Source organism: Pristis pectinata, chromosome 23 (genome assembly GCF_009764475.1).
Source record: "Pristis pectinata isolate sPriPec2 chromosome 23, sPriPec2.1.pri, whole genome shotgun sequence".
Taxonomy (NCBI): domain Eukaryota; kingdom Metazoa; phylum Chordata; class Chondrichthyes; order Rhinopristiformes; family Pristidae; genus Pristis; species Pristis pectinata.
The window spans coordinates 10,947,141-10,960,336 of record NC_067427.1 but is presented as its reverse complement, the minus strand read 5'-3'; the positions used below and the strand labels follow the sequence as shown (position 1 = coordinate 10,960,336).

Here is a 13,196-nt window from a genome sequence, read left to right as displayed (position 1 = left end):
AATTCACCTGAGGGGGTTTGCAGATACTCGTTTAAAATCTAATATTCTGAATACTTCACGGGCGATGGAACACCGTTGCCCTGCATGAGCACATAGTAAGATCCCACAAACATCAACGTCCAGATAATGTTTTGCGATCATGCTTCCCTCCTCTTCTTTGAACTAAACCCGTGGCATTTTCAATTAAAACTAAGGAGCAAGGCCAACTAATCACAGAAACCCCGAGCTCCAATGTTTGTAGTGTAAAAACACACTATTGTACACCATGAAATAAGTTGTTGCGCCGAATAACGGCATCACCGCGCCCTGAATATGACACCCCCCCCCCCACCGTATATCACTACCTCTGTTCTGCCTTGGAGCACTAATCCAGATCTTGGTCTAGAGTGACCTTGAACTATTTTTGTAGGTGTGGTGGGGAGGACCTCCTCCCGAAAACTCCCAGCATCCCGTTCAGCCGCTCCCCGCACCGGTCAACCAACGCCCTCTCCCCCGTCCCCGCCACCAGCCCCACCCCCGGTCTTTCCCCTTGAGCTCCTCCCCAAGGCAACATCAAAACAGTGGTCACCTTTGCTGCTGTTCCTTGGCGGAACCTGAAAGGAGCGGGTTGACCACACAAGAGTTTGTCTAGCAAAAGACAAACAAATCAAAAGAGGCGTCACTTTCAAGGCAGCTTCTGAAAATGAAAGCACATAATAAGCATGTGATTGAGACGGAAATAAAAAGGGGTCGAGAGAGGGAGAGTATCAAATAGGAAATGACTAAGAAACAATCGGTGATAATTGGAACCTGTTCCTGAACATGCTTTAAATGCACGAAGTAACAGTGATGACAGGAACAGTGACAGCACTTCAAACCCGAGCAGTCAGCAGTCACACATTTTAACTCAACTGTGGTGACATTTTAGCGCGGGTTTCAGTGGATCTCAGTATCACTAGAATGAAGTGACTTTTGCCCAATGGCCTTGAAAATCTTACCTTGTGTATTTCTTGCCAGGAAACCAAAAAAAAACCAAACCCACCTCACACGCGATTTAGCAAATAGTGGAATACTAATCTGCCTTTTCCCGAGCTTCAAACGACTGGGATTCCCACCCTATACATTGATAGCAAGGGCGATGTTTTAGGTACAATCATCTATAAAATGTGTTATCCTTTAAAAATAAATAACCAGATTTCGACCAGAATTTCAAAACCAATAAATAACGAAGGTCATACCTTTTTCTTAAAGTAGAGTGATCGTGACTTGTTTTCTCATATCAAACTACAGACGTTGAAGGCTAAATAATGTGATGCTGATGAGCGTTCTACACCTTAACAGCAGGGGGATTCAACCTATCACACGGGGAATCAAACAACTTTACAGACCAAATAAATTATCGCGTGAGGGGCATGATAGTTAAAATTAAGTCACAAAACTTCACGTAATTGACCAGGATTAGAGGAAACAATCGGTTATGATAATGACTTGAAATTCCAATAACCCTGGTTGTCGGGTGGCAGCAGGAACAATAATTAAAAGGGTGACTATAACAGCAATGTTAATAACCGCAGCAGATATTCTAGTGACACATAAATATTGCTTTCTACTGTTGTATAATTGTTAAAAAAAAAGTATAGGAGAGGTATTTATAAAGGAAAATAAGTTATCCGTCAATGATCTTCCGAAATGCTGTCTCAAAAATACAGCATGAGATGTGAGAGTGGATGATTTGTTCAAAACCAGTGACCCTCCTACCGGAGGTGGTGTAAGGATAATGAAACTGAACACTGCAGTTTACTGAGAGAGAGAAGAATAGATAGAACCACATCCAGATTATGGATAGCTTTGTTATAATTGAAAATATATGCATACCCCACACAGACAGCTCATATGGATTACACCGGAGATGCAAGTCAGATAAACTGAGTGGCAGTCTAGTCAAATGGACAAGCAGGTAGAAATATCGATAAATAGATACCTAGATACACTTAGATAGACACGCAGGCAGATAGTATAAGTACAACAAAGGGCAATGTTAAAAGATTTTCTATAATATAATTTTAAGAGAGAACAACCTATTTCATTTCTTTTAGAGTTGTAATATAACCATGTGTTTCCAAATATAACCTTTTGTTATCTCTTTTTAATGAGAACATAAGAAAACTCAAGTACGATCAAAGACCATTTGGCCCATCATGTTCAGCGACTAACTCTCTGACTTCAACATTCAATGCATTGAAACATCCTTTACATTCATAGCAGGATTACAGAGGTCGGGATTTTAAATGTGTTTTTAATACTCCAATTGTCCTCCGTCTGCTCAATGTATAAGTCCTTTCTGACATAAATTACGTTTGCTTGGTGATATTTTCAGCGTCTAAACCAATACAGCAGCCTTATTTTAAAACAAGATTTTGGATTTAAGAGCTAAGCCGCTTAATATTTATATACTTCAGAGAAATTTCGCCCCAGCTGCGTTCACTAATGTTAAAATACTGTTTACTGTTAAATAAAATAACCCGTGTATTAAAATAAAATAAAAAGCCAGACCATCTTGTAATTGAAGTCATATTTACTGACTCTCTGCGCCTTCTCTACACACTTTTGTTTCTGAATCATCACCACATTGGCACCTAATAACAAGCTGAGCATGCCTTCACCCAAACATTGCACCGACTCCGCACAACCTCATTATTGGCTCTACAACATTGCTTTATCTTGTTAAATGTATAAATTGGTTCTGATCTTGTCAAGGGAGGTGCAATTTGACCCGAACGCCCTAAAATGGCAGTCTTTGGCGACTGATGGGAATCTAGCAACAGAATTCTAGAGGCAGTCACTGTGAAAATGCTGGCTCGCTCACCGCCCAGGTAAAGTACCCCAGTGCCTCCTCTGTCTCTTACCCACCAGTCTTAACAAAACCAGACAGGTACGACCTACACAACAAGCACCCAACCACTCTTTAATGGCTTATGATGCCCAATAGCACGACCCTGATACTAATCGCCTTTAGGGAGGACACGGGTTAGTGAATTACACCAAAGACTGCCCCCATATTTACAAAACTAAGTTCCCTCAGAAACTTCTTGCAACAATTCTATTCGTTTGGTCTTCATGTTACACGTTGTGTTGCCTTACGTGTTATACTTCATGATTGTGATCCTTATAGCTAAGCTTCATTTGCCGCTTCTCAGCCATTTTTCATATATGTTCCAAATCCTTATTTTATTACTTCTCTGTTTTAATATTATCCACAAATGCAACAATTTTGGCAGACTGAAAAAAACTGATTGCATGTGGTTTGGAAATGAATCCCTCGAAATCTCTTTCAATAAAAAAAGTCATAGCTGCAAACTCTGACAAGATGATGTGAATTTGCGATAGATTTCAGTTCCGCATTGCTCCCCTCCAAAAACAATTTGTGTTTTAACGCGATTCCTTTCTCTGAATAACAAAAAAAAGCTCCTGAAACTTGAAATTCTGGTATTAAAACAGGAATTGGAAGTTAACAGCAAACCAGCATAAACACAATTGATATCCTAAGGCAAAGTATGGCAAATACTGGAAATCTGAAATAAAACCAGAAATAAAGTTTGACGACAGAAATATGGGGTCAACCTTTGCTCTAACTCCCTGGCCCGTGTGTCTACCTCCCCGGAAGCACGCGGTATCAGGGCTGCGCTATAGGGCGCGCAAACCAATGAAGGGTGGTTGGCTGCTTGCTGTGTACCTGCCCAGTTTTTTTCAAGCAGATAGGTAAGAGCTTCTACCTTAAAGACAATTAAGACAATTAAGTATGGGGTTGGGTCCCGATCAGTACCGGTTCTCGGACCTGGAATGAAATACCCCTTAATGACCACGGAGCCAATTTGGGAACGAGTCGTGACTAAAAGGATGAAAGAGAGGACATGCTTGGTTTTTGTCTACTTGTTAGCTGGCAGGATTAGTGACGCCGATTAAAGTGCTAATCTGTTACATGTTATATTTTCATTTTACATGGCACTTAAGATATGAACGCGTTTCTTTCGGCCTTGGCTGGTTCCCTCGTGGTAGTAGTTGTAGGACGGAACACAAACCATGTTCCATTTATATTCAGCAGGATATACAGCGTCTGTGGAGAGAGAAACAAGGTTAATATTTAAAGTTGACTGGACAAGGTTCGAAAACAAGCAGGAATTAAGTTGTAGAGGGGGTAAAGGCTACAAAGAGAGAGTCTATGAAAGGGTTGTGTCCACGAGAGACTGTGGCACAAATAGTATTGGTGCCTACTGAGTGTGATGGCGGCTTGTTAATTACTGACGATCTGAATGAAGGAGATGTAAAAAGATGAATGGGGACAGAGAAAAATGCTAGAATTTTGAGAACTTTGAGTCCTGATAATGGTGATGCGCCCAATCAGGAGATCGGATGCTGTTTCTTGTGATTACTTTAAGCTTCCTTGGAACAGTGAACGAGGACAAAGGCAAAGCAGCCAGAGTGAGTGCAGGGTGGAGAATTAAAGTGAGAGGCAACTGGAAACTCAGGTTCACAACCGTGGGCATGTTATGCTAAGCAAATAACTCAATCTGTATTTGTTTTCTCCGATCATGAGCATCGAAAACAGTGCACTAACTGCAGAGAGTTGTGGACACAGCCCAGCACATCATGGGAACCAGCCTCCACTCCGTGGACTCTGTCTATACCTCTTACTGCCTTGGTGAAGCAGCCGGCATAATCAAAGACCCCACCCACCCGGGTCATTCTCTCTTCTCCCCTCTCTCATCAGGCAGAAGATACAGGAGCCTGAGGGCACATTACCACCAGGCTCAAGGACAGCTTCTATCTCACTGTGATAAGACTACTGAACGGTTCCCTTATACGATGGGATGGACTCTTGACCTCACAGTCTACCTTGTTATGACCTTGCACCTTTTTGTCTACCTGCAACGCACTTCTCTGCAGCTGTGACACTTTACTCTGTACTCTGTTATTGTTTTTACCCTGTACTACCTCAATGCACTGTGTAATGAATTGATCTCTACGAACGGTATGCAAGACAAGTTTTTCTCTGTACCTCAGTACACGTTACAATAATAAACCAAAACCAAAAACCAAATTGGGTGAAGCATTAGCGAATCATTGCTCCAGCTGGACTTCACATTTAATGTACCACATTCAATACTCATGATGTGGCTTCTTCCACGCTTGGGAAACCAAACGGAAACTGGGTGAGATCTTCATTCGGTGCAGAAGAGGACCCTAATCTTCCAATTGCTTCTCATGTTAATTCTCCATCCGGGTCCCACAACGCCCTTTCAGTCTTGGATCTCGTATACTCTTCCAAGGAAGCCCAAAGTAAGCTCAAAGAACAGCACCTGATATTCCAACTGAGCACACTACCACCAACAATGAATTCAACTATTTCACGTTTGTAGCAGAATTGAGCAGTTCTGATGAAAGATCATTAACAGATAACGTTAGCTTAGATTTTCTCCCTCCATAGCTGCTGCCTGATCTGGTGGATATTTGCAGCATTCTCTTTTATTTCATATTTCCAACATGGCAGTGTTCCATATCTCACAGTTCCACTATTTTTCTCTCTCCCGTTTTCCCCCATCTCCTTCCACCTACATCTCACCCAGACAGATCACTTGCAGCTAACAAGTCTTCACCTGCCTCTCTCAACTGGCAACCTCGTCGATTGCATTGCAATCCTATCATAAACGTTCCCCTTTCTTCCTTCCAGCCCTCATCCTTCCCCGATGAACTAAAACGTTGACTCTTTCTCTTTTCACAGATACTGACTGACCTACTGAGTATTTCCAGCCTTTTCTATTTTTAATTTCAGATTTCCAGCATCTGCAGGATTTTTTTTGCCTTCTCACTTGACATCGTTCTGCAGCAGCGCACATTTGAACTGGGTCAAAAGTCCCACAGGCAAAGCAGGGTTAAGTCAAAGATCATACAGAGTAGATGCAGTGCAGTCCGTTAACTGTAAATAATTTATCTTTTTGTTGCGTTGTTTGTTGCTTAATAAAAAAAATCAATTTGGGTAGTGGCGTAGACAAATTGGTTCTGTGATCCGCAGACTGAAGCTCTGCAGAACTTGTCCCATCTGGCGAGGGGATTTAACTCCATTAAGCGCAGTGTAAACGGCTTTGTGTGATGCCTTCAATCGGCTCGCAGATTTCAGGTTAAAGTTCACCACATCCTGCGGGCCTTTATTTGCCACAAAATGGACCGGAGAAAATGTCTCTACTTTCACTCCGGAGTCCCACCTGTGAAATTACCCAGACCAGTGCTGACAGGCGGCCCCGCCGATAGAATTTCAATAGAAGAATTCATCAATTGCCTTGAAATGGCAATACCTTTGTCTTTAAGACCGTGTTTCTTTTAGAGCTGGCTCGCTCCAATTTTACATTGCGATTCCCATTAAAAATCCCTGTAGTTCTTAATAGTACATCTACTTACATGACTTTTGATCACCCCTCCCCCCGAAAGCCGATCGGAAGATTCGACAAGCCTTTAAAAAGTGCCCCAGAAACGATTGACTGTCTCTCCCATCCCACTGAGGGAAAGCTGACTGGGGTAAATTTAGAGTTATCAGTCTTCCCCTTCCCATCCCTACGCTAGATTCCCTGCGGACTTCCGAATCTCCCACTCCAACGACGGCTCTTCGGCAGCCTGTCCCTTTAAGAGCAGATTTGGCTCTGCGTTTTCCCTTTAAGCTGATTGGGAAGAGCAGAGCCCGAGGCTGTGCAGGAGGAAGTTGCGCAGACTTGATGCTGCTCTGACATAAAAGCACAGATAGTGATTGAAAGTGATGTTAGAAGGATTTAGCCTCTGCATTAAGTTGGACCACGGCATGTGCGACCATCTGCCCTTGAAGCCGGGAGGGGAGGCCACGAAGCAGCAAACCCTTAATGTAAAGCCAGCCCGTCAAACCTCAACCTCCAGCGCGCGTTATGTTTAAGACACCGGATCGCCTCCTTCCTTCAGGTCTGTCTCTCCCTCTTTTATCCTCGTTCTTCTCCCTACCTCTCGGTCTCTCTACCAATGACCCCTGATTCCCGCAGTAAAGTGTGCGCCCAACTCCCTGCCGTTCCCCACTCCGTCCCTCTGAGCCCGCGCTTCCACGCGTGGCCGCCGTGCGACGGGGAACCCCTCTTGTCTGTAGGAGTGATGGGGGGGGGGGGGGAGGCACTTTTACAGCGTTTGAAGCTTTCTTTAAGTTGTGCGCCCGTGTCATCTCACACCCATGTCTTTTTTTTCTCTCACACACACAATTAGTTACCTACAATGCTCACGCGAATTTGGAGAGGATTGGAGAGGTGTAGGACTCAGCGCGTCCAGACGGATTCCCAGTAATCCCAGTGGGATTGGGAGACTTTACAGCGGCTCGTTGGAATTTGGACAGCGGCCAGATCGAACCAGAGCGTTGAAGTATTTGGATCTATGAGGTTTTGCTGCCGGCGGGAGATAGGTTTGAGTTCTCTGGGGAAGAATGGAGCTCCGGGGATGCAGCGATCTCCGACTGGTGTGTGACTGGTGCCCATGCTGAGGCCGGCACTGCACCCTCGCCATCCGCCCCGAGCCTGTGTGTGCGCTCCGCCCGGGGACCATGCGCTCCGGCCCCATGCCTGTGCTGCAGCTGGCCGCCCTTATCTACTCTCTGCTGCCGGCCCGGACCCAGTACAACAGCTGCAAGTCGCTGGTGAACACCGGTGACGCCGGCCCTTCTTGGGAGTTTTACGCGTGTCAGCCGAGACCTGTGTCCATGAAGCAGTTCCTGAGGGTGAAGGTGGAGCCGGAGGGGGTGACCTGTGGAGACCCTCCCGAGCGCTTCTGTGCCCTGGTAAGCAGTGAGGAGGGGAGGTGGGCGGGGGGAGAGGGGCTGCGGGAGTGACGTGGACAGGAGACGATGTTTCCATCTGTATCTGATGCCTAATTTTCTAAATCCACGGGAAAAAAAACTCATTTACTGGTCTGACTCCCGAGTAAACTTTAAGAGGCACGTCGCTGCCTATTGCTGCGGCTATTCCTTCGCCCGAGTTGGCGTGAACTCAAATACGAGAGGACATGCATTTAAAGTGAGAGGGGGAAAGTTTAAACGAGATGACTTTCCACACAGTGAGTGGAAGGTGCCTGGAACGGGCTGCCATGGGTAGTGGAAGCAAGTACGATAGTGGCGTTTAAGAGGCTATTAAATAGCCACATGAATGGGTGGAGGGGGGATGTGGATCATTTGCAGGCAGAGAGATTTAGTTTAAATCGGCATCGTGTTCGGCACAGACATCGCGGGCCCAAGGGCCTGTTCCGTTACTGCACTGTTGTATGTTCTATGAACATTAGCTGGCTCAGTGTGCAGCTGAGCAAAAGTGAGCGTAGCAAGGTGGGTGCGTGAGAGGAGCACCAACACTTTGCTGGGAAATTCACTGAGAGGGAGGGAGGGAGAGCGCGAAAAGCCGAACTGGCACACCGCGGCTTTCTCCATGGAATTCACATCCAGGAAATTACTCCATTAGTGTTCCTTCTTCCCCCGTCTTGGGGGCCCGTAGGACCATTGGGAGTGTATGTTTTGCCTGGTTTCTCTCCGGGTTCCAGCAGCTTAAAGACATCAGAGCTGCCAAGATATAACCGAAGAAACTCCCAGTAGTTGAGTGCCCGTCCGCCCTGTATCTGGGTGGTTATTACCGTCCACGCCGTGCATCAGGCGGTGGAAGGAGAATTCATCATTATCAATTTCTCTCAACTACATCGCCGGCAGCGCTTTGCTTCTGCAGTTGCGCTCGGTAACGCGCACTGTCAACCTGGATAGAGCATCAGCTGACTGTGCAGAGAGGGAACATTCAGAGGTAATTTCACTAACGGTCTGGAAACTGGGTTTGCTAAACTGGAACTCGGTGCATTGCCCAGGAGCGAGAATGAATGCACTTTACAACATAAATAATTCAGTTGAGAACGAATGCCATCAGGTTAGTTTAGTAAACAGCTGACTAATAGACATGCAGTTATTTGGAATGGATGCTAAGAGTCTGGTGCATGATTAAAAAGACAGATCTATTTGTACAGAATCCATACTCTACACACTGCCTCCGGATTAGCCACCGAGCAGATTGTTAAAATCCCCCAATGTTATTTGGAATTGCTAAACCCCAATTTACATAATGACGATCGCCTTCCCTGTTGCGGACTGCGCGGGGCAGGGACGGGGAGGGGATGATGCACATTGGAGTTGGGTTTCGGGGACATACAATGGGAACACAAGAGACTGCAGATGCTGGAATCCCGAGTAAAACAAAACAAACTGCTGGAGGAACTCAGCGGGTCAGGCAGCATCTGCGGAGGCAAAGGGATGGTCGGCGTTTCGGACCGAGACCCTGCAACGCAATGCTGCAGCTAAACGTTTATCGACCGATGTAATATTTCGTTTTTTTTTAAAAAAAGAGAACTCAGAAATTACATTTTTAAAGTAGGTGGCTTGAATGTTGACGACATTCCCGCCCAGAGTTGAAAGCTTTGCCTCTCTCCGTCACACCTGCTGATTTTCTTTAGTTCAACAATCCACAATAACCTACTTTGAATTGAATATGCAACAGGATTTATGCCTCTTAATTTCCCACCGCTGTGCTGTAAAACCCGAGCAATCAATTAGAAAGGAATCGAAGAATTGAGGAGAGATCTCGGGTCTCCGTTCAGCCGCGATTTCATAAATCGAATTACTTTTAAAAGTAGTTTACAAACAACGTGCGGAGCAGCTGAGAGTTATCACTGAAACATTAGTACAACCACCCGCTTCTACCCTTTCTCGGTCACCTTCGTCTCGCTTCTTCCCACTGCAACGATAATTCTTCAAATTACAGTTTGCACAATTAGTGAAATTCACTCCCTTCCGAGATCAGGTAACTCAGCATGGCGCCAACAGATCTGGGAGTTCAAGATATTTTCGGTTTACTTCTGACTATCGAATGTCTCCAAACACCGCGTCTAAAAATCCGGCTTTAATTTAAGATTAAAGTTTGTTGATGGTAGCACTCCAAAACCATCGCAGGGTAACAGCGTCGCGGTTAAATCCACCTTTACCAAACCAGTGTAATTCTCTTGGTCTGAAAACGTCAGCAAACTGAATTCTGCCACAGAGATTAAGGAATCCAGGTGAACCTTTCTTCTATATACCTATTTCACCGCAATGTTTCAGAAGCTCAAGAAATTGCACATTATAATTTGGCACAGATGAAAATGTCATCTTTTCACGGGCTGAGCTGAGAATTTTTTGGGGGGTGGGGGGTGGAGCGGAGCAGGACGGGAGGGCTTGTAGCTGAAACCACGTGTGGTCAGTGGGAAATGTGGTGAAAATTGCTAATGGACACTCCCAAGAGAACGCATCATCAATTAATAAAGAGCTGCTTACTGTAGCCAGATAACGAGCAATACTACTGATATTAGTCGCAGGTAACAAATGGATAGGCGAAAACAGCTCCCTTTTCCCATGGCCCCATCCCCACCCTCCGCCACACATATACACACACAACTACTGAGCACAGCAGGACGGTCAACACCAGAACGGAGAGAAGGACAGTGTGTAACCCCAATCATGAACTCTCCTTTACGGGCGATGCGTACTCACAGCTGCAACTCACCATTCTAAATACATTTTTAAAAAAGGTTAAGGCATGTAAATAATCACCACCGATGCTGAAGAAGTATTACATGGTTTACAGAATTTGTGAATGGCTTTATATAGTCATCGAGCGCTTGCTTTCCGAGGGCCCTGATGTGCCCACTCCATGAGGAGCCGGTAGGCACAGAGTGCGGGTCATGTCCATTGAATTCTGCTCTTCCCCACTGATCTAGATGTTGTGCTAAGTAGCTTGGAGATAAACAGGAGACGTTTCTTCCTTGCCATCATCTAAACTTCTCTAACACCTTATCGGGACTAATGGGATTCAACGTGAGGTACTTTGCAGCTATAGTTGCAACGTTTAAAAGGCTTTTGGACAGGTACATAGCAAGAAAAGGCAGAGGGACACGGGCCTAATGCAGGCAAATGAGATTACCGTAGACAGGACATCACGGTCGGCAGGAGGGAGACGGGCCGAAAGGGCCCGTTTCTGTGCTGTACGGTTTTCTGATTCTATACCTGGTGTCCCACACTCCGTGAGCTGTAGAGGGCTTTGTGGTTGTGACAGTTGCTATATAAATTCAAGATCTTTACTCACATGCTGGTAATAAAAACGGTGTGGCCCCTGTAAATCATCCGAACGCCTTGAGTCTCATGTTTGTAAAGAAAAGATTTGCTTTCATGTGTCACTAAATCAAGTCGCTAAGAAATCTTCCAAAGTGCAATTGAACCAGTGCAGGGTTCCAAGTGAACCAGTGCAGGGTGCCCTCCAAGTGAAGACGGTGGACGACAAGACCTGATTTACAGCAAGGACAACAGTCAGTCACCAATTTGGTGAGTGAGAGGAGTACTTGGGAATAACACATTAAAAAAAATCACATTCACGCAGCCCTAGGCTTCAGTTTAGCTCTCAGCCAAATGAAGGCATCGCCCAACGTTACCGAAGCGGTCCAGTCCAGGAGTGCACAGATGGACTATCTCTACAACATCGAATGCAGCCAAGTTTAATCGCATCTTGGTAGGACAGGGCCTGGGTAGATACTCTCGATAAGACACAACATACTTGCAACTTTTCTGCCTCATTGGGTGAAGTCACCCGGTTGGGTAAAACATCACTCTTGCCAGTTCTCCCACTATCTCCGATACACCGGAAACCCACGCCCAGGATCCCGAACAAAAATTGGAAAGGTATCTGAGTGCTACTCGTTAGCAGATAATGTGAGAGATTAAAACCAGAGTGCTGGAAATGTGCAAAGGCCGACCAGTTGGGTTAGCTCAACGGAGATCGGTCAATGTCAAGGTAGGATTCTTTACCAGAGATTCATTTTTGCTGTAACATTGACCAGGCAAGGAATCCTCGGACCCACCATCCCCAGAATTCTGTATATCTCGTCCGTCCTGTTGTTACTGCCCAGCACCATATTTACCAGGTAACGAGCACATCGCTTTAACTCTCGACGATCCAAGCCTCCGCCGTCTAACACCGGGTTGGGAAACCCCAATGCTCGTTTGACTTTGCTCAAAGTCTGGTCTACTTGGTTCTTATACGAACTGTTTCAAAAAATGTTTTGCAACATTGCAAATCTCACTTTCAACAAAATCAACAGCAGAGAGAGGATTCGCGTTTCTAAAGCCCCTTTCCCGTCCCTTCCAGATAGCGCAAAGACATAATCAATGACGAAAATCTTCAAGTGTAGTCCCTGTTAAAATGTAAAAAATACACGCAACCAAATTTGCTCACCCCACAAGAGTAACATAATAATGATCGATTTATTTATTCTTGATGTACTTGAGGGGTAATTTTGGCTGGGAAACCGGGGTGCGCTCTTTTGAACTGGGGAGTCGCTCTTTGAAAAAGCGCCTCGCGTTCTTTGCGTCCATCTGGGAGAACAGAGCAGCCTCAGTTTAACGTCCGAACCGAGAGCCAGCACTCGTGGCAGTGCAGCACTCCCCCAGGACGGAAAGAGAAGCTTGCCGCCAATACAGCTCCCACTGTAGCTACAGACTGGGGATTTCTGGAACCACCCAGGTTATAATCCGCACGGGTGGGGCCTGTCTCCAAAATAGACGGACGGGAAGAGAGGACGCGAGAGCAGTTTGGCATTAATATTTCATGTTATTCCAATTCTCCGCTCGAATGGAATTGAAGCACAGTGGTGCGATGAGTGACGTTGACTCGTTGCCACTTCACTTGCTATTAGGGGGCGTGTGTGGGGTCAGGTAAGGAGAGCGTGTGGGGGAAGAAGAACCAATTTGAAAAGAAAATGCCGGGAATATTTCTTACGCGTGTTCCTTCCAATGTTGAAGAAATAATTCATTTTTTTCCAGGAAATTTGCTTGAAGATTAAAATCATCAAGCAGCAAGCGCACTAATCTACAGCTATAATCAAGGCTGGCGTGGTAGGAGAGCAGTTCAGTGAGGGAGGAGTTTAGTTCAGGTGGAGTGCGGATCCAGGGTTGTAACTCAGCCGATTATGCTCGACAGCAGCAGTGCAGGCGCCAGGCCTGTCTCTGGCAGCCTGTTCGGCACACAACTCTCCCCGGCGGTATTTAAAGAGTTGTTTGGGCTGACTGTAACTTGCATTCTTTGCAAGCAATGACACTGTTGTTGAGT

At 45.6% G+C, this 13,196-nt stretch overlaps 1 protein-coding gene across 1 annotated transcript in view; it reads left to right on the top strand.

Annotated features, from left to right (window-relative positions):
• Positions 1-6,833: 6,833 nt before the first annotated feature.
• Positions 6,834-13,196, top strand: part of LOC127582134 (netrin-G2-like) — a 70,169-nt gene continuing 63,806 nt past the window's right edge. Inside the window, exons 1-2 of the mRNA XM_052037184.1 lie at positions 6,834-6,960; positions 7,252-7,816. Of these exons, the coding sequence (XP_051893144.1) occupies positions 7,583-7,816 (234 nt within the window). The 5' untranslated portion in view covers positions 6,834-6,960; positions 7,252-7,582. The remainder of the gene's footprint in view (positions 6,961-7,251; positions 7,817-13,196) is intronic.